The 26,123-nt window shown below is 40.7% G+C and overlaps 1 protein-coding gene across 1 annotated transcript in view; it reads right to left on the bottom strand.

Moving 5' to 3' along the window:
* Positions 1 to 9,634: 9,634 nt before the first annotated feature.
* SLC10A7 (solute carrier family 10 member 7) overlaps positions 9,635 to 26,123 on the bottom strand; it is a 158,348-nt gene continuing 141,859 nt past the window's right edge. The window contains exons 12-13 of the mRNA XM_026867003.1: positions 13,047 to 13,192; positions 9,635 to 9,809 (exon numbers count right to left, since the gene is read on the bottom strand). Of these exons, the coding sequence (XP_026722804.1) occupies positions 9,765 to 9,809; positions 13,047 to 13,192 (191 nt within the window). The 3' untranslated portion in view covers positions 9,635 to 9,764. The remainder of the gene's footprint in view (positions 9,810 to 13,046; positions 13,193 to 26,123) is intronic.

Genomic DNA, 26,123 nt, shown 5'->3' with positions numbered 1-26,123 from the left:
ACAGACAGACAGACACCCGGACAGACAGAACTGCTCACCGGCACACACGCACACGGACAGACAGACAGACAGACGCACGGACAGACAGACACACACGGATAGACAGACAGACAGACACCCGGACAGGCGCACCTGCTCACTGGCACACACGGACAGACAGACAGACACCCGGACAGGCGCACCTGCTCACCGGCACACACGGACAGACAGACCTGCTCACCGGCACACACGCACACGGACAGACAGACAGACACCCGGACAGACAGACCTGCTCACCGACACACACGCACACGGACAGACAGACAGACACCCGGACAGACAGACCTGCTCACCGGCACACACGCACACGGACAGACAGATACCCGGACAGACAGACCTGCTCACCGACACACACGCGGATGGACAGACAGACAGACAGACGCACGGACAGACAGACCTGCTGACCGACACACACACACACACGGATGGACAGACAGACAGACAGACACACACACACACGGATAGACAGACCTGCTCACCGACACACACGCACACGCGGATGGACAGACAGACAGATGCACGGACAGACAGACCTGCTGACCAACACACACACGGATGGACAGACAGACACACACACACGGATAGACAGACAGACACCCAGACAGACAGACCTGCTCACCGACACACACGCACACACGGACGGACAGACAGACAGACAGACCTGCTGACTGACACACACACCCCCACACACCCAGACTGACACCCGGACAGACAGACCTACTGACTGACACACACACACACACACACTCCTGGACTGACACCCGGACAGACAGACCCTGCTGACTGACACACACGCACGCAGATGGACACAGAGACAGACGCACGGACAGACAGACCTGCTGACCGACACACACACACACACGGATGGACAGACAGACAGACAGACACACACACACGGATAGACAGACCTGCTCACCGACACACACGCACACGCGGATGGACAGACAGACAGATGCACGGACAGACAGACCTGCTGACCAACACACACACGGATGGACAGACAGACACACACACACGGATAGACAGACAGACACCCAGACAGACAGACCTGCTCACCGACACACACGCACACACGGACGGACAGACAGACAGACAGACCGACCTGCTGACTGACACACACACACACACACACGGATGGACAGACAGACACCCGGATAGACAGACAGACACCCGGACAGACAGACCTGCTCACCAACACACACGCGGACGGACAGACAGACAGACCTGCTGACTGACACACACACCCCCACACACCCAGACTGACACCCGGACAGACAGACCTACTGACTGACACACACACACACACACACTCCTGGACTGACACCCGGACAGACAGACCCTGCTGACTGACACACACGCACGCAGATGGACACAGAGACAGACGCACGGACAGACAGACCTGCTGACACACACACACACACACGCACACGGATGGACAGACAGACACATAGACATACACACATGTTGACAGACAGACACACACCCCTGGACAGACAGACACGCTGACAGACACACTCAGACAGACAGACAGACACAGAGGGACAGAAGCACCGTGCAGAAGCTGAACTCTGCTGGCGGCCGGCGGCCAGCCTGGCTGCAGCCCATCACCTGGGGCAGGGAGGAGCGGAGCGGTTCCTCCATAGGCACCAGTTATCTCCAGTCCCCAGCTGCCGCCCAGTTGCCAAATCCCCGATGAAGCCAAGGGTGCAGAGACACAGCGAGTTGAGGGAACCAACTCACAGATCCCTCGAGGCGAAGGATCCGGGCTCACCAGCTCTCGTGTCATTTTCTGAACTGAAAAAAAAGTGCCCAACACAACCATCGGTCCAGATTTTTCAAGTCAGCCTGATTTGAGTTTTGATTTTCAGAGGACAACTATCACATTTTTAAAGCAATAATATGCAGAAAAGATGAACAACATGCTTGGTGATCCGTGTGATTTATATGGCCAAGCAAATTAATAATAATTTTTATCTGTTTGTCAGTGGGAATTTAATGTAGGCTAACAAGTCATTGCGAGTTTTCTTCAGATGGGGGCCTGTTCAAAACAGAACAAAAAAGATGAATTTGAGAAAAAAGCTTAATAAAGTCGTCTTTAAATGAAAACCACTCAAGGCTTGACTGTTAATCAAAAGAACACTACTTACCTTACTCAGCATCTTGAAACCAGAATCTGGCAGCAAGTTTTAAAAAGAACCCTTTTTCTTTACAGTCATCATTTATAACAGCTGAATTATTGGCTATAAATACTCTTTTCCTTCTGCTAACATATTGTGCTTCTGGGATTGTTCAGAACAAACATTCTGTTGCTAAGACAATAAACTCCTAAATTGGGGCTTCTGAAAAAAAAAAAAATTCAAGCACATTCCAAGCAGCAGCTATTCAAAGAATACCACTGTGCCATCTTAACAAACTCAAGTTTTATTTTCACTAGTATTGAAAAATACTGAAATCTCTCACTGAATTTATTTTTTTTTAAACATAGGAAGCTGCTGCTTTTGCTATACACGGGCACATTATTTTTGTATATACCAAAGCTAAAAATTCAAACGAGATGAATTGCTTAGCAGAGTTAGAAGTAAAGATCTTGACAAGCAAAATATGTTTAAATGCACGTAAAATATTACAGAACATAGAAGATAATGGTTTAATATACATCCTACTACACATGGAGAACAGTTTTTCTACTGTAATATGCACCTTAAAAAAAAAAAAAAAAGCTACCTAAAAGTCTTCCAAAAAAATGGTACTGGAAAGATTGGAAAGATTTGAGTTTTCTTGTTTAAACAATGTCCTGATAGATACTTTAAATGAGATTATGTGGGAATATTGGTATGCAATAGTATAGCTATATACCACTCTTTATGCCCTTTATCATCAGAGAGGTTACACATTAGTGTGACGCATCACAAATACGTGTTACTTGATCAGCAACATGGTAAAAGTCAGGCTCCACAGCCTGCAGTGCTTTTATTCTGTTCCCCTGACTCACACAAAAATCTCACGTATCACAACTCGGCTCTGTTTTTATGTTGGGGGGGGGGCAGAAAGAGGGGAAGTTTGCAAGCACTGGGTGGCAAAACCCCCGGGGCCCTGGGGAAGTGCTGCTCCCACGCTGCTGCTCCCACCGCTGCCAGATTTGGCTCCAGCTTGGGGAGAGATCTCTGCCTGACGCTCGCGGACAGCCGAGCTGAAAAGATATAGGCTTCCCGTGTTAACACTCTGTGAGCTACATCAAATAGAGTTACCATATTAGCTGGCTGAAATTGTGTCATGCTCTTATTTTTAGTATGCTATTATGCCTCTGGGATATATTTTATTTATCAGGGAATTGGACTTAATCAGATGTTGTAGCAGTTTTCTAAAGGGGGTCTGGCTTTAGGCAACTTGCTGTGAGGTACCTGAAAGACTACACGTGTGTGTTTTGGGGAAGGGGCAGAATGAAAGTGTGAGCCATGCAGATATACACAAATCTTTTTTAGTCCCAAGCCACTGTTTGGAAATTACAGGTATTTTTTCAGACAGAGTGATCTAAAATATTTCACTGAAAAAAAAAAATAAAATTGCCATAAAGAAAAATAGTGAGGTTCTCCCAAAATTTCTCATAATTTAAAGCAATGTTATAAAACAGAACAAGTGAGAATTTGCTGAAGAACTTGACAAAACATACCACACAGTACTATAGGATTGCCCAAAGGACCAACAGCAACCATAATGGGTACAGCGGTGAGCTGCAAGCCCATGTGCACATGGGTGTTCCCATCCAGGGGAGCTGTGAGTCCTAATGAGGAACACGAGAACTGTAATTTTCATGGGTAAAGTTCTTCAGTGTCAGCACAAAAGCTGACTTCTGCTCCCCCAAGCAAGCTGCATCATGGAAAGCTGCCCTGGTTTCCTGGTCACCTTTATCCTGTCACGCTGCTACGGGATGGGGTCTCTAAGAGATGATCTCCGACATTTTATCAGTTATTTCATCAAACACTGTTGACAAGAAGTAGCAAAACTACATGGGGAAGGCACCAGGAAATAAGATAGAATTTTTTAACATCTTGGTTACAGGCTGTGCAGCAGACAAAGGACACTGATAGGGAAGGACTGCAGTCACAACACTAAGAAACAGAGCCCAGAATTGCAAAAGCTTCTGTCAATAGAATTTCATACCCAATTATTGGCACGGGACTCTCAAATTTTATTTCCTGCAATTCTTGTGGCAAAAGGCCAGTTCTCACATGACCTCTATAATTTTTTTAATCCTGTCAATGAAATAGTCTTTCCTTTGGGGCAGCCCATTTTCTCCCCTTTCAAAAAAGCTGATTTCCCTTAGAATCTGGAACGTTTCATTGGAAAACTGACCATAAATAGTAAGTTTTCTCTTACAGAGATAAACTAACATCAGCATGTGAACATCTTCAAGCTTTTGGTTTTATTACGGTTATACTAGATGAGCCCACCCACAGAGGATGCCATGCAAACAGACTTTTTTTCCTTCTTAACTGGGCGAAAAATGGCCGTGCCAGGTGGCAAGTTTGAACACAGGTAAAGAGCGGACAATACGCACCAGCACGGGATTCTTGGGAGATGCACGGCCTCTTCTGTGTGCCGCAGCTGCTGGGTATCGGCTGTCTCTCTGAGCAGGGATCACAACCAATTTCTAATCTCACGCCTGCTTCTGGTCTGTCTTAGCAACACAGTCAGAGATCACTTGAACCTACCAGATAGGCTAAGAATTAACAGGTTATTTTATTATTTAACAAATCTGGGTGTTGGGATCAACTCAGTGCAGCTCTTTTCTATGTAAGAATGTCAAAGGCTTTTGATCTACCTGCCCTCCCTGCCCAGAACTGCAGCCAGTAGGGTAGGTGGGAGGGAGCATTGCCTGATTCAACAGCAGCTACTGATCATTTTCTTGTCACTCTGTAGGTCACTAGCTGGCAGAAATCTCTGCAGAAATGCATCTAAAAATATTCTGAAAACTTGGCCTCCGCTGATGAGTAAATTGTGGTGACTCACGCTCCCATCAGCTCCAGACTTGATTACTGCAATCTGATGGACTGAGAAGCTGAATTCCACCGAGACTGCAATTTGCTTAGGGGAGCAGCCGAGAGGCCTCATTGGCACCAATTGCTTCCAACACATCTCTCTTGTCCTTTTAATCACTAACAAATTTAATTTCATTTCTAACTGAAGATCTCACTCTCCACCTTTCTGGCAAGAGAACAATTCAGAGGTTGCTTTCGTGACCTCTACGACAGCTCTAGATGCTGGCATGAAGCAGACCCGCCTGTAGCGACGCCTCTCACCTGCATTTCCTGGCATTGCTTCCTCTAGTCCTGCACATCTGAAGCCACTGGACAGTCCTTGTCCATGCTCTCTGGAAGATTACTTACCAGCTCTGATGAAGAGGAATTTTACAGGAACCGTACACATAAACTTCGAAGTCTTTAATTCAGAATGCCTCCCGAAAGAAGCAGCAGTCTAATGATCGCAAGTGATAACATGGTTTACGCAAGAAAACGGCAAAGAGGAGACAACCTCCCTCTTATGACACTGTTCTGATACGATGCTGTAGTTTTGGTCTGGGAGATGGTGCTACCCGTGGAAACAGGGACAAAAGAGATTCCGTTTGTTACATGCTGGAAAGGACAGGCCATCGAATGTAAAGTAAAATACTCTTCATTTACGCTCCTCATGTGCTACATTATCACTGAGCTTTGTTAGAACAATGGCAGGGCTTTTCAAACAGCTTCCCTAGGGAGACCCTCTGCAGCTTAACAGCCCTTTCACTGGAGATGTGCAAGTGTAACCAAGGGCAGAATTTAGTCTCTTGTCTATTTAACGCGTTTGCGAGGGACTGTGTGTGTTTCTGGCACTTTATAATAATAGTAATATAAATGCATTTGGATTATAACAAAATGGAGAAACTATGATTTAGCCCTTTACTGTGTTGTAATTCCCAAATGCATCAACATCTATTTAAGTGCAAAATAGTCTACAGTTTACAAATACAGTGCTGCGATTGTCTGCTGTAAAGGTTCTGTATGAGATTATGATTCAATACAAAACACAATTCAGTGTCTGAAATTCCATTTTTAATGTCAGAATAACATCAAAAAAGTAGCTCTTTCTCCATATGCAGTCTCGAAAAAAAATGTGTACCAGAGACTTGGTCCTTTCTAGTGATTGCTACATACATAACTGCTCATCTCTTATGCACATATGCACTTGCACAAAAATAAATGTGCTTGCAGACAGACAATATTTCGTCTTGCCTTCTAACCTCCTGCTGTCAAGGTATTTCTACAGAAAACCGTACACAAATAAAACTAACAGCTCCTCTTTTCCTGACTCCCAGAATAATGTTAGGGGACTACTTCTGTAAAGCCAAACTGCTGGATTACTCTCCTTTTGCTCTGTGAACAAGCACAACTGTGCAGCTTCTGCTGAGATTGCCTTTTCTGTCATATAACCTATTCACATTAACTAAAGGATCTGTAAGAAAAAACACAACACAATTTAGATTTTAACTACATAAAAAATTATTTATCTTGGACCTATTACTAGGGTCATCAAAAGCTTCTCAATTTAGTATACAAAACAGGAAATAAAATCTTTGACTAACAACACAAAGTGCTAAGATTCCCTGTGACCTCAGAATCTGAAGTGCTCTTTTATTGTCTGGGCATTTTTTTCCTCTGCTATCATTAGATGGGATTATAGATATGCAGAAGATAAGAAGTGTTGATGAACATTAAAACCTTTATGTTTTCACATGGGCAGAGTTCTCATTTGCCATCAGTTCTACCTGATGATGCTCAGTACCAGATATCTCTCCATTAAATTTAAAGATAAGACGTTGAAAAGATTCAGAACTGTTCTAAACCTCTACTGAAAAACTGGTAGAGTTCAATAAATTAATTTTCAGTTGATGCTAATTTGTAATATTCTGAGGACTTCTTTCCCCAAGTTTAGTTCATAAAATATTTCCGTATAGACCACAGATTTTTTTTTTTTTTTGAAGAACAAGCAAACAGTTTAAAAGCTTACCCATGAAAGAACAAAACATAAATAACAGAGGATAACCTAGAAGTTAATTTTATCTTGTTTTCCTATTAAAATTAAATTCAAAACCATTCTGTTTATTAAAGACATATAGGCATAATAACAAGTCATAAAACAAACATCTTAACAGTCTTTAAACATAACAGAATTGATGCATAATTAAGTTTCATTAAGTATGGATTTAACATATGTATTTCAATTTTGCTTCATATTCCCTTTAGACCAACACCTCCAACACTCATGCACAATATTTAGGCTGCCCCAAGCAATCAACAAGGACTTTGTAAAGGTTATAACAAAACTCCATCTTAAAACAGTTTGAAATATTAGTAAATGTAGAAAAAATTTAACAAAGGAAAAAGGATGTGTTCAGTGGAATCTAAGCAAGTCGTTGGATGTACTGAAAGGCGGAGGTTCAGTACGTAGAGGTAGCTCAGTAAGGGTACTCGCAGTGTTCTGACTATCTAGCATTGGCGCAACCATAGTAAGTTACTGTATGCTTGAATTCTTCCTATGTATTTTTTAAAAAACGAGCCCTCTTTCTGGGCCTGTTGCTTTGCCGTTCAAAACCAACACAAAGATTTATCGAATTCAGTGGGATTGGGATTAAGTCTTTACATACTCTGGAAGTTCAGGTTTATGGAAACAGAACAAAAAGAAACTGTCCTGAGTCTGAACTCTCAGCTGCAGGAAGGGTTTTTAAGCCCAGGCAAAGGAATTTTTTCCCACATGAAGCCAGTTACCAGTGAGCATGCTTAAGAAAGGGGAACCTTGAATTTGGTCCAAGAACACGCGTGCTGTTCTCGTTACCTCGCAGGTTGGCCTGTTGGTGGATCTGACCATGCTACCTAAGGAGGCGCTGATCAAAACCGTGAGCTCACCACTCACTGCCCTTTGCAGAGCACAGCCCCGGGGGACACGGGTGGTGGACAGTGTCCCCAGCACTCCCGCCTGCTCAGGCCCCTCCCGGGAAATGAAAGAATTCAGCACATTGCCACCTCACGTACTTTTTTGTTACATGGTAGTTTTAATGGTGATAACAATTCTGAGCAAGGTGATGCTGCCAGCTCCCAAGAGCTTCTCAAACAGAGCACTCTTGCACTGACTGACCATCAGGTAAAGTACCTACGATTGGTACCAGACTACTTTCCTGTTGTTCACAGGAATAACAGGCTAGGTAAACCAAACACAATATCTTTCACTAAGGCTTGTAAAAGGATATGAATTTAACATGCCTATTGTCATACGCAAGATCTTTATCTTGTGTAAATGGCTACAGCCTTATCAGAGCTATGATAATTTACATCTGCTACAGATCTGCTCCAAGGCATCTGCGCTCAGTTGCACCAATGCAATGTTAACCATGGCACACATGAAACTTCTGCGTTTATATTGATCCCACTTTGACCTATTTCTTTCATTCCGTTTAACGTTTTAATGCACAATTGCCAGCACAGCTTTTGCAGATGGGTACAGAGTCTGGAGTAGAGTACACTTCTGAAATCGTAATCTCCAGGACAAGATGCAGTGCTGGCTCTATGTTTAAATACATGCCTGTGTTCCTTTCTCTTCAACACTCGTCTTAGTATTTTGTATTCTTTTTTAATGTAAGTTTATTAAAAAGAGTAACATTTTATTTTTTAAAAAGTTGTGACTGATTGTCAAATTAGCTGAGAGCGTTTCTCTTACTATAACCTTTTAATTGGAAAAAAATAATTGTCAACATTCTTGTCTTCACAAGGTATTACTCATTACCAATGCAGCAATATAGAAAACATAGCTTGGCTTACTACAATAAAGGCGCTGTTTTAATATTAGCATCCTAAATTCTGTCACCGCAGATCTCCGTGCATTGCGCCGGGGGAAGGAAAAGAAAAAAGGAAAACAAAAATTTGTGTTCTTCGGGGGTAAATTATAAAAGATCTCCTAGCTGCAAACACAAATACTTCACTCATAACCCAAGCACCAGACCATTTCTTTGAAGAAGCTTATGAGGCATTTAAGATATACAATGGCACAATATCATACAATGGAATTGAAAGAATTTTTTTGAGAAACCATTAACTTTGAAGGAATGTCTAGACAACTGTGTCAACAAATGCAAATAATTCATGCTTCTCAGCTTCTATCCAATGGATGGCCCCATGCTGAGTATACACAAACTCAGAAGAAAAAGGCATGTCACAGTCATATGACTAGGGAGTGTAACAGAGTCACACAGAAATTCAAGTCAATCTTGGAAAAAAAGAACCTTCAGAAAGCTCTTCCCCAGGGTAAGCCAGCAGTGGGATAGGCTTCTGGTCATTTTGGCTACTTTAAAATAGAGACTTACAGCTGGTGCACCCTGACTTCAAAGCAGGGGCAATGGAAGAAACAGCTGTTAGACGTGACCATTCACTCAGTTAGAAAAATAAAACCTAAAGGACTCCAAAATACTGTACAACCTCTTGCAGTAACCAACAAAGTGGCTTCTGGAAACAATGCTTTTGCCAAAAATGTATCTGTAAGGCACTTAACAGGTATCTTTATAATATATATATATATATATATATAAAAAAATAAAATATGCACTGAAGCAACATTCACAAATACCCAGTTGTCTCAATTGTCTGTGTGTACAGTATAGTACATATATACATTCACTGTGACACAGGCCATCTCCATATTTATACCTTCACAGGTGTTTTGGGCTGCCTGGTTAACTTCAGAGCCTGTGAACAATAAACAAAACAGTCACTTTTTCATATTCTTAAAAGAACCAACAGCACAAGACAAGATTTATATTTACTGGGGGCAACAAAATGCTGCGTGTACTTCTGGGAGGCTAAGTGAGAAGTCAGCACACAGCTGACAGGCCACTCTGGGGTTTGTGACGACATTTTTATCTCTAATAGCCCATCATACCTCCTCGTGTACAGAGAGCCTTAACAGAGGAACCCCAAGGAGTACGGCTGCAGCGACAGTGAAGGAAGCGGAGGTGGGTCTCAGATGTCTTTTAGAAATCAACTATTTGGACCCCACTCAAACCACCTGTGGCACAGATACAAGAGCTTTTGACCCACTTAGGGAAAGACTGTGAAGAAAATTTCTGCCAACCCCTCTGTGCTACCTGGCCTCCTTCCATGCGGCTTGAAGCCTGCTGAGAGTATAGTCACTGCTGCAGTGGTGGATGTCACGCCCCTCTGATGGTTATACCTCCCTTTCTGAGATGATTTTTGTAGCTCTAGTCTACTCCTGCTGAGGAGGAGAGAAACCACACGCCTTCGGTTGATGGCAGGGCCCAGCTCTGTGTTCCCCGCGGGGTTGGCCAACTATGGTCTCTGAACTATCTATTTAGCATGTGACAGAAGTCCAGCTCGAATGATAGGTGATCACGCTTCTAGTCTGGCAGGAAGCAGCCTCTCTAACTTAGAGGAGGCAAATGTGACAGGCTTAAAAGATGTTAGGTTTTCAGCAGCTTCTGTGTAGCAATGTGGTCACTCTGAAGGATGCCTCTTGTTGGTGCATCCTGCAACAGTAATAAAGCTCAGTGCTTTCTTGTGCAGAATGAATTGGCCCAAGTGAGAGGGAAATGAATGAAAATTGCAAATTCCCGAAATGTGGAACGTCTGTTTTCCTTAGCCTTTTGGGTGTAGTGCTCTGACAGACCAGCATTTGCCTGCTGAGTGAGAGACTTATCATTTCCGGAGGCTTGACTAAATAAGTCTGAGAGATGTTTGATGGGTCTTCTTATTGTAGATATTAACCTTTAATATTGTACATTTAAAACTTGTAAGCAGTGCTTGAAAAACACTCCAGCTACAAATGTAAACCCTTAAAAAAATCTAAACCTTTAAAAATAAATAGGCTATATTCCCCTCAGAAACACCAGCTTTCAGAAATACCAGCGTTTAACTACTGTTAAATCTACCCATCTGAGATGAGTCTTTTGGCTATTACTCAGCAGCAGACTTTGGAGAGAGGCATCATTCCACATTTTGGGGAAACAGTTTTTTAACTTTGTAGTTTGGCAGATTCTGCTTCCATATTTACAAACTAGAAATACCTTAGTGTAGATGAACCTCTAAATATTTAAATTCAATTTCATACAACCAGATCACATGTACTATCATAATTAAGTAAGAATGTCACTGCAGTTGAGTGCTGTGACTGGGTAACCGCCTCCCCCTTCAAGAGAGATGCCAAAATGAAGCCAAGGTGTTTATAGAAAATAAACATCAAGGGTGATGATGACATGTTTATTTTCAAAGCGGGAGACCATTATCAAGTCACAACATTCACTTCTATTATACTTATTGCAACTGTACGAGACCCAACCTCATTGATTTTTTTCAAAGAGTAATTAAAATAATATCTGTGAATAATACAGAAGACCAACTGAAGAAACTGCTGCAACAGAACAATCCCCCAAAGTGGTTCTGCAGTAGCATTACAGTCTTGATTAACCCAGGAGGTTTATGTGACGCTTAATGAATAAGAAACTAGTGCTGGTGAAGTGTAAATCTCTTCAGCAGTGGTTGACTTTTCTGATGCCCTGTTTAAAGGCTGTGTTAACTTGCAGTGACTGACAGCAGCCCCTCAAGGCCATTACCACCCCTGAGGATCAGGGAGATCTGGAGGAGCTCCAGCTCCACCCCTGGTTTTGGCAGCAGAGAGCAGTTAGACACTGAAGGGGAGCCAGAACTGCAGGGATCATTCCGTCACCAGTAGTGTCAACTTTAGGCTATCTTTCTGCAGGAATAGCACGGAATTTTCTTTACATAACCAGCAGTGTCTCCTGATAATTTCTGATTTAACAAAACCATGACTTTCAGACTGATGGAGAAATGACATATGACTCTTCAGATTTTCATTTCTGGATGCCAGAATAAGTTTATCTTAAGGTCTGATTCCTGATTTTTACAATTCACCTAGCCAAAAGTGGAGCCACATGCAAATCACTGATTTGGGGAATTTTAGCATTTAAGATAGCAAGGTGATTTCAGTGGAGTGGAGCTACTAAAATGGCAGCCTGTTGGGTTTTGATGAAAATTGGAAACATGGAAGTTATCAAAAAAACCTTCTCCACTGATGAGTGGAGAATGCAGGGCACTGGTGGTGCTGGGCTTCCCACAGTAGGTGTAAACCTTCACCTAAAATAGCTGTCAAAAACTGCTTCAGTTGCCACATCTTCTTGATCCGTATTATCTCAGAACATTAAACACAGCATTAAAATCAGTTACATGGACTAGTTTTCTGTGAGGTGGTTACTACTGTCCTGAGTACCTGACTAAAACCATTGCAATTACTTCATACAGATCACAGAATGGCTGTAAGATGTCAATAGGTTCACTTCATACTGAAATAAGCATAATTTGAATCACTGATGTCAATGTAAAAACCTCTAGGTTACAGTCTCTAATCCTACAAGCTATCCCATGCCATAATTTGGCATGAAATGTGATGCACCAGACTCGTGTAGACTTCTTGCTAATGTAGAGGGTGACCCAAGCAGAAAAAATTTAAAAGTTTTCATCAATTCAGTTCAGGAGGTGCTCTCATTTTACCTGATTTCCCCAGCTGCCATGCCAGTGGACAGATCTTTGCCACTTCTCCATCAAGGAGATCCAAAGCTGTGATTATTAGCTAAAGATGGAGCCATTTAAAGATGGAGCCATTCTTATTGGGCATAATCTGAATTCATAATTTGAATGAATTCATAATTTGAACTAACCATAGAGGTGTAACTTCAAGATCTGAACCTTTTCAGAGCCAAGGGGGATAAAGTTCAGCATTTTTAACTTGATACTACTGTGACTATTGCTGTCATAAAGGAAGTAAAGAAACAGAAAAACCCCTACCATGGGATCTCCAAGAAGGAACCTGAGGAGTTTAAGACATGTGTTTAGGTATCTTTTTCCTCATAGCACACTTCTCATTCATTATAAATCAAAACCAGCAATTCTTACCTTTTGCCTAGAAACCATCCAAGATTTTATTGTTGGTACCAATAGACTGCCAAGAAGAATCTGAGCAGGATGATAGATGAGTAAGGGGACAGAAATTAAGGACAGGTGCTCATAACCTGCAAATACTATCTTCAGCATTGGAATCCCTGCAGGCAGAAAAACAGGAGACAGACTGTCACCTTAGACTTTGAACTCCAGATAAAACCAAAGCATTTTATGTTGCATTGACATTTCACCAAAAAAAAAGAAAAAAAAGAAAACCAAAAGAAACAAAATGAAGACTCATAAGTTTTATATAAAAAAAAATCAACCCAAATAAACCAGCAAGGACATGAACAAAAAAAAACACAGCAGAGAAAGTTCTGTGGCAGAAAGGAAGGAGTAGGGGAATGCCATAAAAGATCTTTTCTAATTATGCTAATAGTTGTCAAACTCCCGCTGAAGACTTCATATAAAATACATTCTGCTATAGCACGGCTGTTCGGTTGCTGAGCATAGCTCTGTGCTGCTCATTTACTGCGTCCTCTCACTGTGCTCTGTTCCGTGTTTTCAGGATTGTTCTCCATCCAGCTTGCCTGACTCCTGCTTGTAACCCTTCTGCAGCCCATTCACTGCTGGAGGAGGGTTGCGTTTTCTTGGCATGCTCCCTGCCAGTTGGTGAGTACCCAAATGACAGCCTTTCCTGCTTGCACTGGTTCATGCAGTCATGGTAGAGAGTCAAGGACTCTGCAGGTGAGCGCTCATGTGTTAGAGAATAAAACTCTTTGCTCAGCCTGTGTGTTTCAGAAGAGATGCAGCATGAGACAGAAAAGGTTCAGTGAACTGAGTGAGCAATATGAAGTGGTCGTGCCTATGAAGAGTTCAGGGAGCAGCTGGCGTACAGAAGTTGCTAAATGCTGGAAGAAGTGAGTGTTAAGAGCTAGAGATGGCCCATTTTTCCCCAAGAGCTTGAATTCGCACTCAAATTCAATGACGTGACATGTAAAATTAAGTTTGATTTAGTTTTGCAGTAATGACACCCATTATGTTTACTTCAAACATGTTATTGATCAAAATTACCCATTTAAATCTTGGGACTTTGCTACCATACTCCACAAAGCGTAGGGGTGGGCAAAACTTGCAACCATCCCCATCTTGCTTGACCAGACATTTGAACAGTTGCCAACAAGAGCAGCTGTAATTCCTCAGGAGCCCCCTGAGAACATACATTATTTTCTCCCTCATCTTGAGTGTCATTCTAGGGGTCTTCTGCCAGCATCAACCTTGCAGTGAAGCAGACTACACAGAGCTCATCTGTGTGTCTCCTATCTTAGCAAAGAAAAAGCTCAGCTTTGCGTTACATGCCTTCCATTCCCCCATCAGTAGATGTTTCAGGTCAGACCAAGTTGCCATATCTGCATAAACTTTTCTTTATGTCTTGGATAAATTGCTGTTCTCAACCTTTCAAGTTTTCCTTAATAAAAGCTGCCTCCTCCCTATGTGAGGAAAGAGCTTATTTGTTGAGTATTACTGCTCCACCAGTGGCCCGCTATTGCTGACCCATGTCTAGGCTTCCTGAAATCTTCACGATGTTTCCACAGCACCATTTCTTGTAATTATGTTGATTAGCTTCATCACATTACACCTCTAACAATATCATCCCCATACTAGTAGCCTTTACTTATATGCATATTTCCAGGGAAAGATTGAATCAAATAAATAAAGGTTTGCATGCTTAATTTCAATATTATAATTACCTTCAAAACAACATCACGGACCTATCACAATAGAGCTCATTGTTAATACTAATTTCTGGGGTTTGGGAATAGATAGTATTTGTTAGAAATTAAATGGGCGTTTACATTGTATTAAGGAGTGTAATTTACTTCAAATGCCTATCATACTGGTTTTGTAAACAGATAAAGGTTTTATTGCCTGTTTCCAAGTGTCAATCCTTGCAGGCCATTCTCTATTCTCTAAACACAGAAAAATAAACTGAACAGGCTATATTTATGTTCATAAGAGGGTACCTGGTGTTTTGGTAGTGCAATTTCATCCATAGATCCAAAACACTTTAGTAAGCTGAACAGGACTCCTACAGAGAATCGGAGAACACTAAAATGACTAGCCTAAGATCACACAGAAAACTAACAGCAGACACGTGAACAGAATGGATCCAAAGTGACTGAGACATGCTTTAAATTAATGCACCTTTTCTGAAAGAAAAGATGAGAAATTCCAGCCTAAAAGGTAAATTCTCTAGAGGAAAGCTATTTCAGTAAACTAGGAAAAGAAAATTAAAGTTGTCAAATATAAATACAAAATACTATAATTAGTGTGACAATATAATTAGATCACTGAGTGGAAAGAGGTTCTTAATTCACAGCTTGTTTAAATACATGTCACAACAATAGCTTCCTGTAAGCGACTGATGAGCAATTAAAGTTCCTGTTATTTATTGGGAAAAACTAACTGGTGAAAAGAAGAAATAATACTTTTTTTTTTTTGCAGGTAAGCATCACTTCAATGGAAAGAAAAGGTCCTGTTGCCTTTTTCTGTACTTTCTGATTTTTATAATTCCAACTTTGCCAGTATGCAACTCTCTCAGAAATATTTCATGACACAGATCCACAGACTACAGTCACAAATGCTTGTGTCAACAATATTACCTACCACAAAGCTAAACAAAACAGCAGGGGTTTTATTTATTTTTTAAAATGTCGTCTAAACTTTTTCCGTAGCGATACATAGTAACTGCAAGCATCAGTGTGACTGCTTAATGTTTTCCAAATATCCTAATTAGTAAAAACATATTTTAATAGCTACTTTTACCTCTCTTAAAAAGAAAAACAACAAACCAACAAACCCCCTTGTATTTTCAATATATACATATAAAACACTTTGGGGGAAAAAAAAAAAAACAAACGCAAAGAAAATGAAAACCAAATCCTAGCCAAAGGAAGAAAAGTGATGTTAAAGTGCCTGGGCTTCTGCTGTATGCTGACTCTTAGCCTGTAATGCATTTTCAAAAGGAGATTATGAACTAGCGCTAAGAGAAGCTGTAACACAAGCACTGACTGAAACGGTAGTGACATGAACAGGTGCAGTTATAACAAAACTAATACAGTGAGTGAGATGAGTTTAAGTCTTTCGGATAGATAGCAAGGGATGAAGGCGGTAAGCAAAATGGATATGGTTATCTTTATTTTGGCCTGTCCGCTCCTCTTTTCCTCATCTGTTATAGCATATAGCTTCCGGTGCTAATGGAGTATTGATAGCTACACTAAATCTCAGATAAATAAAATTTTGCACAGGATCAAATCACAGATATTAAAACTCAGACCACTACCTTAGTCTTAAGTTTCCTCAAAGGACACTGCACCTTCTCCCCCTCCCCACCCCCCAATATTACTAGGGTATTTATTTGCCATCTGGAGGGAGCATTAAGGCTTCACACGTATGAAGAATAATGTGTGTAAGGATTTTTTGTTTTGTCTTCAAGGATCCATTAATCATGCTATTCTGCACTTCAGGGTAATTGGACTGACTTCTATGGGTCTTCACCTTGACTGACACTGAAGGAGGCACACTGGCATTATCAGTTTATGGACAATCTTTTCCTTAGGTTTTAAGACTGCTGTCATGGTCTGAAGGCTCCATGCCACAAACACCCATTCACTTTGCTGTGGTTTATGAAGTTACAGGCTTCCAGCAGCTTAGTTCAAGTCCTTTGCCAAAGACCCTCACTCATGAAAACTGAATGACAAAGTGTTCCTCTGTGGTTTGGTGCCAACTTGGGCAGCTTTGCTCAAAGTAGGGGTGTAACAAACTGTCGAGTTGCCAAAAATCTTTCAAACAGCCTTACTGCATGAATGTGTGTCCAACTCCTGGATCAGAGTTGACCAGACACTGTGATAGGTGCAAAACAGGGGTCCATCCCATTCTCCTCCAAAGAAAAAGGGAACGTGGTACCCAGCTGGGTGAGAAAAGAGCACCTCACCTGGCCAGGACTAGAGGGCTGTAGCAGAAGGGAGGAAGCTCTGACATCATCCCACAGATATCCCTTACAAACAAGGATCACTGCTATTCCCAAGCTTTCTACCCTGAATTGCCTTTTTCTCCTTTGGTTACGTTTCTCCTATCAGTGCTCCCCTGTGTTCCCATCTTCCTCCTTGCTTTTTTGCTTAGGTATTCAGAGGTTATTTTTCTTTTTCTGTTTGTATTTTCTCCCTTCCTCCTTCTTCCTCCTTTTCTCCACTCCCATGATGCTTCTAGCCCACTTGGTTTTGCTTCCTAAGACTTTGATTCTGCTCACTTGCAGCAAGGTAAATTTTGTGTACTTCCACTAAAATTACTAAGCTCCAATGTGGGCACTAAAACCAGTCCCTACTGAAACCGAGATAAATTGAGTTAAGCCTGTGATACAGAGTACATTTCATTTTTTTCTCCCTTTTTGCATCCTCACTCAGCCCATTTCACGTAAGGCCTTTGCAAATCTGAGGAAGAGCTAGCAAGAGAAAAGCTGTTTATCTGTCACCTTCAACAATGACAAGGAAGATTGAGAGGACTGCTCTCACAGGCTGGTGTAGGAAAGCCCCGTTTGCTCTCCACTGCTCTGGGGTGTTCCAGTGTGGCTCGAAGGCTGGGGTTTATCAGCCCTGGTCAAAGGCCAGTGTTTCTCTAGTAGCCTGCAAAACTGAAAGCTATTTATCCTTCCTCCAGGTTTGCACCCAGTACAACCTCCCACATCCTCCCCTTTCCCCTTTGCCACTTTCACATTTTGTAGTCACCTTCTTAAAAGGTCCATGAAAATATTATGCTGCACTTCACTACATTTAGTTAACTGTAAAATAATAATAATAAAAAATCCTAAAACATTTGAAGGTATTTTTTAAGAGAATTTAAATATAGGACTCTTTTCATCTAGCTATCACTGCAGTAATATAAATGAAGCAAATTAATTTTAATGCTCCAAGGTACTGATTCTGTGTCACTGTCACTGACAGGATCCAACTAGACTTTATGAGATGGCATTTGACTTTATGGAAGTGAGCACTATGCACGCATTTACAATTTTACAGGGACTTTAAGCTGTCATGCTGAAAAATGTTTATAAAACATTAATCAAAAAATGCCTCTTTAATACAATGCATTGTCTGAAAGATGTTAGAAGGCACATATTGTAAATGGATTCTTTTTCTGACTAAAGTAATTTCTACCAAAAGCCTTTCCCCACTGCTATACAAGTACACTGCGTGGAGAGATAAAGAGCACTTTCTCAGCACATTACTACCTGATCCAAACACTTGGGAAATCACTAATGTACAGCATGCCATATTTCCATGTCACACATGACACATTTGTCTAAAATTACCCAACAGAGTTTGACATTGCAGCATATTCCATAGCAGAGCTTTCAACTGACATCTGCCAAGTAAGAACTTCAAGTAGGAGCTTTCTTCTTCTAACAAGCAAGTAAGAGTTTTCTTTTATCCTTTACCCACGATGGAAGTGATAAAACAATAAGTACTGAAAATCAGGGTTTTTTTCTATTTTAGTATGTTTATTTTATGCTCACTGAATGTGTATGCTCCCCTTAAAGCACTGTTTCATCATTTGCTGTTTTCTATCACATTGCAGTGGGTTCAGGGAACTTAATAGAATGTTTTTATTACCACTGAAACACAGGCCATTATCTCTCACACCCAAAGCAGAATTATTGCTAGATGCTCTACTTACATACTTTACTGTATAGGTTTTTCCCCTTCAATGTAATCATAACAAACAATTTATCCTAAAACTTTATTGCTTACATTACTGAAACACATTCCAAATCACAAAACACTGCAGCATTTCTTCTTAGGAAAAGGGGTTTGGGGCAAAACAAAGAGGTCATCACTAGGGCTATGGAACCACCAGGCATCAGGAATCAGAATGCCAAACAACCCTCACACAGAGGCAGTGGAGATACTTTGAAGAAAAGCCTTAGCCTCTGGATTTTCAGTTCTCCCAGCTACTCCTCTATACATTTCAGAACTCTCAATTGGCATAATCTTCAAGTGCAATATACAAAATGAATCAAGTGTATGATGGTAGCTTTTCCGACACTCTTCATGCTACTCTCTTTCTGAAGGATCAGGGGTTGATGTGAAGGAAACATTAGTAGGTCAAATAACTATTTCTTTTTTTTTTTCAATTGAGAAAAGGTGTGTAAAAAGGGGCATGTATCGCATTAAACCCCTCCTAAGGTGCCAGAGCAGGGGGTTTCTGACCTTATCCCTGCGAAGACAGTGCCAAATGAGTACCTGAAATTTTACCGCCAAGTTTCAGTATAGTATTGCCCAGTGACTGCATCGTGGGAAGGGGTGGTGAGATCTAGGCAAAATCCAGTTTAGAGGATTAGGAGAAGGCTGTTCATGCAGATAGCTACCAGAATGGCAACATGCTGCTAATGTCTTGTTTGAAGACTTTCTTAAGGGTGTCCCTGTTTCTTCCCAGGCAAATCACATTGGTATGGTTAGTTTTGAGGAAACAGAAGTCTATATACTATGCCTCTCCTCAGTGAAGGCTAGCCAGGGATAGGAGATGTTTCTTGCCCTTTTTCAGACTCTGTTATGACATAAAGATCACAATAGGAGAAGATACTTTTGACAAATGAACTGGTTAAGGATTCTTTTTCCTACCTCCATGCCCTCTCCAAAGCATGCACTGAACTCAAGCTAAATGTTCTTCCCTCAGGTGCAGTTTTTTTCAGGTATGGGAGTAGCTGAATGATATCTGATAACCCATAACAATACAAATATTCACCTGATATTGAGTCTTCCCATTTCAGCTGAAGAAAGCACCTTTCAAAGTAACACAAAATCACATTACATTGGAGGGAGAACAGATTATTTGAAGCTGAGCCTAAAACAGGCGGCCAAGGTGAAAAATTCCTCAGAGGAAAATTTAGTAGTTCTTTTCCAGCCCCACTCCAGTTTTAACTTTGAGATTTCTTTTGCTCTTAGCCCTAACCAAGAGATCCTAGACCTTACAGTCATTTTGCACTCTTCAAAGGAATCAGTGCTGAGAGAAGTAATAGACAAGCTTTGCTACTCTCTTGTCCAGAAGGAAATAAGTGTCACGGTAAGATTCCATCTACAGTGGTTAGACAATGGTTTACAATGGTACAAAGGTGTGTGGTGCTTTTGGTTTAATCACACCTCAGTGACAAAGACTACTGTTACCATGGAAATTTGACTTTTGCCAGTAGGCATAGAGAGATCATTCATCAGCACAACCACAACTGCCTCCAGGTGACATGACACTCAGTCTCTGATTGGGAAGGATCTGCAATGTTTGCAGTAGTTGAGACTACATTCCTCTTGCCTTTTTGCCCACATAAATGCTGTATGAAGACTTGTGCTTAAAATATTTTCAGGGGAAAAAAAAGACAATTTTTTTCAGTACATTTTCACATTTCAGGTCAGTGGTAAGTGTAACAGAAAGCAAAAAACAGCCTCACAGAGTGGTGACAACAAACATCTGAGGGGGAGGTTTTACAAGGGATTGATGGGATGTTAAGGGAGTCTGGAAGAGCTGCAGGGGAAGACTGCAAAATGGAGGGCTATGGAGGTCTGCATGGACTTTCAAAGACATTTTTACTGTTGTCCCTCTTCTTGGGGAAGAACAATGATTTACCAGAATATTCAACAAGCCCTCGCTTCAGATGAAATGACTTACCTGAGGACTAGAGCTATTGGGAAGGCTCCGTGCTGAATCAGAGCTGTGTGGTCACATATTGGCCATATAGTTATGCTAGGACACAAGAATTTTGCTGAGACCCACACTCTGTTGTAAGAGACTGGACTGGTCTAATATTTAAGTAAAGATGGAGAAGAAGGAAGAGAAATGAATGAGAAATAAGATATTGCTTTTGCCATAACTCTAACAAGAATAAAAAAGAAAAAAAACCAATAATATGCTTTGAATGCTTTTACTAATTCTTGTTCTTCAGGTAACTGACTCACTATACTCATCACAGAAATCAGTAATTTAAGTGCAAAGTAAGTACAGTTACTAGGAAACAGCATATCATGACACTATAAAAGTTTTAAGTAAATAAAAATGTAAAAGCTGTGAGGAAAAGAAAGAAAGTACAGTTTGTCTACTTCTGGGTTTTCAAGGGGTGCATTCAGATTGGAAGTGATGTTTCATGAACAACATAGGCAATCTTCCCAGCTGCTAACAATGAAACATTTAACACCAACAACTGAAGACTAGTGCCTTAGACACCAAAACACCTCCACCTGTCAGACAATATGGTAGTAGTAATTAGTTAACAGGGAATTCAAGAATGAATTGAACCACCGTAAGTCATATTTTAAATGTGACTTATCCTTAATTTGACACCGCAAGGCAGGCATAGCAATGATGTAAGCTGATCCTCACACTTCAGTTTGTTTTGGGTTTTTTTTATTGCTTGGTTATCAGTTCACTCTTCATAAATGTAACATGCTCAAGGCGCAGGGTAAATTCTTCCTTGTAATTCACTAGCAATATCTAAGCTATGAAGTTTAGATATTAAATAATCTTATTTAGGCAAGAACGGAATTTAAACACTTCCTCCCCATCTCTAGAATTCTTGTAGACAACGCTTTTTGAAGGTTTAATTGGTTAGACCTACCAACAAAAGGAATTCTGCACAGAGATTGTCAGCTGTCCTAAGAACATAAAACTGAGATTTGATTATTTCTTTGAACATTACTGCACTTTCCACACATAACTGAGGCTTTCTCAGCATTAAAAGTTTTCATTGCGTGGATCTTATTTACACATATTATTAAAAAAGACATTATAAATTCTGGACAAAGAGATTGACAGATGTCCTAAAAACATGAAGCTGAGATTTTATTATTTTGATTATTTCCTTGAATATTATTGCCCTTTCCACACATAAGTGAGGCTAAGATTTCTCAGCAATAAAGTTCCAATTATGTGGATCTTATTTACACATATTATTAAAAAAGACATTTACAAACGTGTTATAGTTGTTCTCACTATATTGGTAAATATGAGCAGGAAAGATTATTCTCCAAGCTGTATCATACTATCTTTTAATTAGATTTTTTAAAATCTTTTTTTCTCCTGAAACCTTGATGTAAAGGAAAACATGATACACAAATTCATTATAAATGGTAAAACAATGAAACACTTCTTTTCATAAAGAAAAAAACATTTGTTAGGAATACTAGCATAATTTTTCCTTTAATTCTCTCTTCATCTGATTTCTATGGTAGAGAAAAGAAGATATGAGGTCAGAAAAGCTTCAGTGCCCCAGTCATTTGGGAAAGTATTTTGAGAAAACAGCTCACTACCTGGAAATACTAGGATACTATTTCTTATTCTAAAAGTCTATGGACTAGGGCTACGTGCTTGTAATGGTCATGGCAGCTTTTAGAGGAGGATCCCTCTTCTGGATTCCCAAGACTATTCTGTAATAGATTTCTAAAACTTGCTGCTGCTGCTGCTTTTTCACTTCTTTGCGCCCACCGTTTTAGAAGTGTCTGGAGTCAGCAGCTCAGCCTGGCTGCCAGAAGGTGCACTGAGAGAGCAAATGTAGATGCAACTCTCTCAGGGAGACTCAACATCATCTTCAATACTCACCAGCTTTAGTGTGGGTGACACTTGTAGCCTCTGCCAGCTTGAGGTAAAAAAAAAACCCAACTTGAGTCATGTCCAAACGAGGATCTTCCCAAGGGTAACCTGTCAGCTGTCTGCTGAATATAATGATGTTTCTTAAAGCAGATAAATTAACCGTAACTGGTTTTGGTGGGAAGGGAGGGCTCTTGTGTCATCATCATTTTACAGATGGGTATGTGTGTTTATTTTTATTTTTTTTTATTATAGAGAGGTATGAGCTTGCTGTCATTAAAAACCTGCGATCTGGTTTTTAGTGTCTGATCCAATTATGTGTACATCTAGGAAGACACACAACCAAATAAATAATTGGAGAGGTGCAACTCTGAAATGACAATTGTTATTCATCGATCTCTTTCTGCAAGTCGAGATTGAGAGATGTAAACTTCAAGTGAATGAGATCTCCTGGGTGAGATTCTTCAGTTCAAACACAGTAAACAACTGTTGTCCTCTGATGCACATTTTAGTACTGCTGGAGGCAAACTTTCTAAATATTAATAAAAAACCTACTACTAGCAGAGTATACAGATGAAAAGGAAGCCCTGGGAGCTGGTACAGAATTTCTTGCCACATTCTAGGTTTAATCAAAGAAATGTTTCAGGTCAGAAAGGAAAGGAGATTCTCTAATTTGCTCTAGTGTTTTGGAATCACAAAGAGGTCAAAATTGAGTAAACTGCAATAGATTAGACACGCTATATTGTGAATCTTGTGATTAAAAAACCAAGGGACAATCAGCTACTCTGTGTCCAAGGCCGCTATAACTCACCGAATCATTTCCTGCTTTCAGATTGGCCTGCCAGAATGTTTCCTTCCTGAAAGTAGAGCCCCTAGGGATGCTCTGGTCTGAAGGAGACAAACGGGGTGCTTGCCCAGCCACGTATATGAGTAGCAAGGGAAAATAAAAGAGATGCTCTGGCACAGACTATCTCGGTGACCACAGGCTACACAAAACTGTCAGTTTGACTTCTTGTGGAGATAGACCCTTCACGTGAGCGGTGGCCTCAGTATTACAGAAATGTTTACACAGACGCAAAATGGCATCTCACCTTGGGTAGGTTTGTCTGTGCAAGAAGGAAACATTCATACTATTCCCAGTTACAGAAATCATCAGTCTATATTTGGTTTTGCTAATGGTCTGATACGGCAGCTGTACAGGAAATGGCAGCATTTCCCAGGCATTCTCTGGGGTCTACTGAGAAAGAAGACATGCCAATGACATGGTAATAACCTGACTGATAATGTTTTTGGTAAGAACCAAACGTTGGCTCTAGAAGACTGTCAAGCTATGAAAGGCGATGCGTCTGCCCCCTCAAGTTTGGCTACAAGAAAAGATGCTAACATGAGAAAAGTGCAGTAGATCCAGGTGCTTCTGCTCTCCCTGCTATCAGCTCACATAATAGGAATCCCTCAGTTCATATTTTCCAGAGACAGAGAGGACAAAAGGAAGGGAAATCACAGAGCAGAGGAAAAAGAAAAAGCCCAGCCAATCACTTGCTGCTTCTTTCAAGCAAATGCTGGGTGAAGACTGAAGAGATGAGAAAAACTTCATTTTGGCCCAAAGAATCACCATGTCAAAACTCATTAAAGGTTCCAGCAACCACTAAGCCCTCTGGGATTTCAGAAGCAGGAATAGAAGAGAGTTTCTAACTCTCTGGCAGCAGTGAGTGGTACATATTGTCCCAGACACAGCCTCCACAAGACACACATTCTTTCAAGCATATTTTTCCCATCAGCTTCCCTTCTACTCCAAGGGTCAGCACCCACCAATTCTAGGCAGAGGAGTAGCCAGATCATTTGTTACTTACATCATTCTATCAGACACATGGGGAAAGAAATGAGACTGAAACTCTGAAACAAGCAAGAAAATACGCAAATTCAAGCACTAATAACACTAAGAATTATGACACGATACCAGCAGTAATGTCTCCCATTCAACACTCATACGAAAATTCTGAAAGTAAAAGAGACAGTATCAAAAGTCTTACTCTTGAAGACTTTCAGAGAGCAATTAACCAGGATTATTTTCTAGATCTTTATGTAAAAGTCAGAGGAATTATTCACACATCTATCGCTAGTCACAGTTAGCACCTTGATGAATAATTGCCTTAGAGGACAATTCTCTGCCCGGAGCAGAAAAAAACCACCACATTTCAAAACCGCTGCAGAGTATAGCCTGAATACTCACTCAGGGCAACACTCCTGATTTTACCATCTTACTTTCTATTACAGAATTATTAAGAGACGTCTCCTTTTTAAAATCAAAATGATCTACCTTTTATCTTAACACAAGTTAGAACACTTCGGTATTTTTTCTATATAAAGGAGAAAGGTGATTATCACCACACAATAGGAAGACTGTGCTTGATTAGCACTGCATTTCACAAAGTTTGTGCATTGGAAAAAACAGATGAAGCAAAAACCCGGCTAATATGAAACAGCAGTGGTTTAGGCCGTGCAAATATGTTATTTATCTCTGAAAACTCTTGTAAGGAGTATCTGTAGAAAACATGAGTGTACTATAGATAGGTGTGAGCAGATTGGAGCTATACATGAGCACGATGCACTCTGTCACACTGTGCAGCTGGGGAACTCGGGAGAAGGCATGGGCTGATTAATCCGTAGTTGAGATGATCCGCTCACACACAACTGAATTGTCTGTGAATCTACTACAGCAGGCTTTTAAGAATTGTTCAGATACAGACTATCAGTTCTGTATACTCATGCAGTAAGAAGCCGAGTATTTAAAAAATAAATTTGAATTAAATTAAAACAATACAAAAGAAAGTTAACACTTTGGTTTTTATTTGCAAAATGAACTCTATTCTTTCCTGAAAGTATTTTGTGGCCTAGAAACTTTGATTGCATTACTTTAAGAATTCCATAGTGAAAGAACTGCTACAGTAATAAATCCAAGTGAGGAAAAATGCACTCTGTATCATAAACAATACCTTGATTTTATTAAGGTGGGGTTATTTTTGTTGTTTTGGGCTTTTTTTTTACCAATCTGTTGTTCATCATACTTACAGCACTAACATTTGCACTTGTAGCCAAAACAGGTAGCAGTACTCCCATTTTTTGCTGATAAAATAATTTATAATAATTTAACCTAGTAAATACAAAGAAATAAAGATAAAATATTTTTTGACAATCCTGCATTTTACTTTTGGAGTTGTAACTTCTAGCTAGCAATTCACTCTCTGCAAAAAATAAAATAATATTCTGCACTTGGCTGCAACTTTTGTGTAAGTGCAAGCAACAACTGCAGTATTTTTTTAGATGAGACACACTGATAGCTTTGCACTTCCTTGAGGCCTCTTCTCTTCTCGCTGAATGAACTCCAGGGAATGGCATCATGTCGGGCTTTCCAGATGGATTATGTGAAGCCATAGCTCAATGTCATTTTCAATAGCAAGGCTCATA

The sequence above is a fragment of the Athene cunicularia genome, unplaced genomic scaffold (genome assembly GCF_003259725.1).
Source record: "Athene cunicularia isolate RWA unplaced genomic scaffold, athCun1 SCF_1, whole genome shotgun sequence".
NCBI lineage: Eukaryota > Metazoa > Chordata > Aves > Strigiformes > Strigidae > Athene > Athene cunicularia.
The sequence above is the reverse complement of the archived record's forward strand: the minus strand, read 5'-3'. Positions and strand labels throughout refer to the sequence as shown.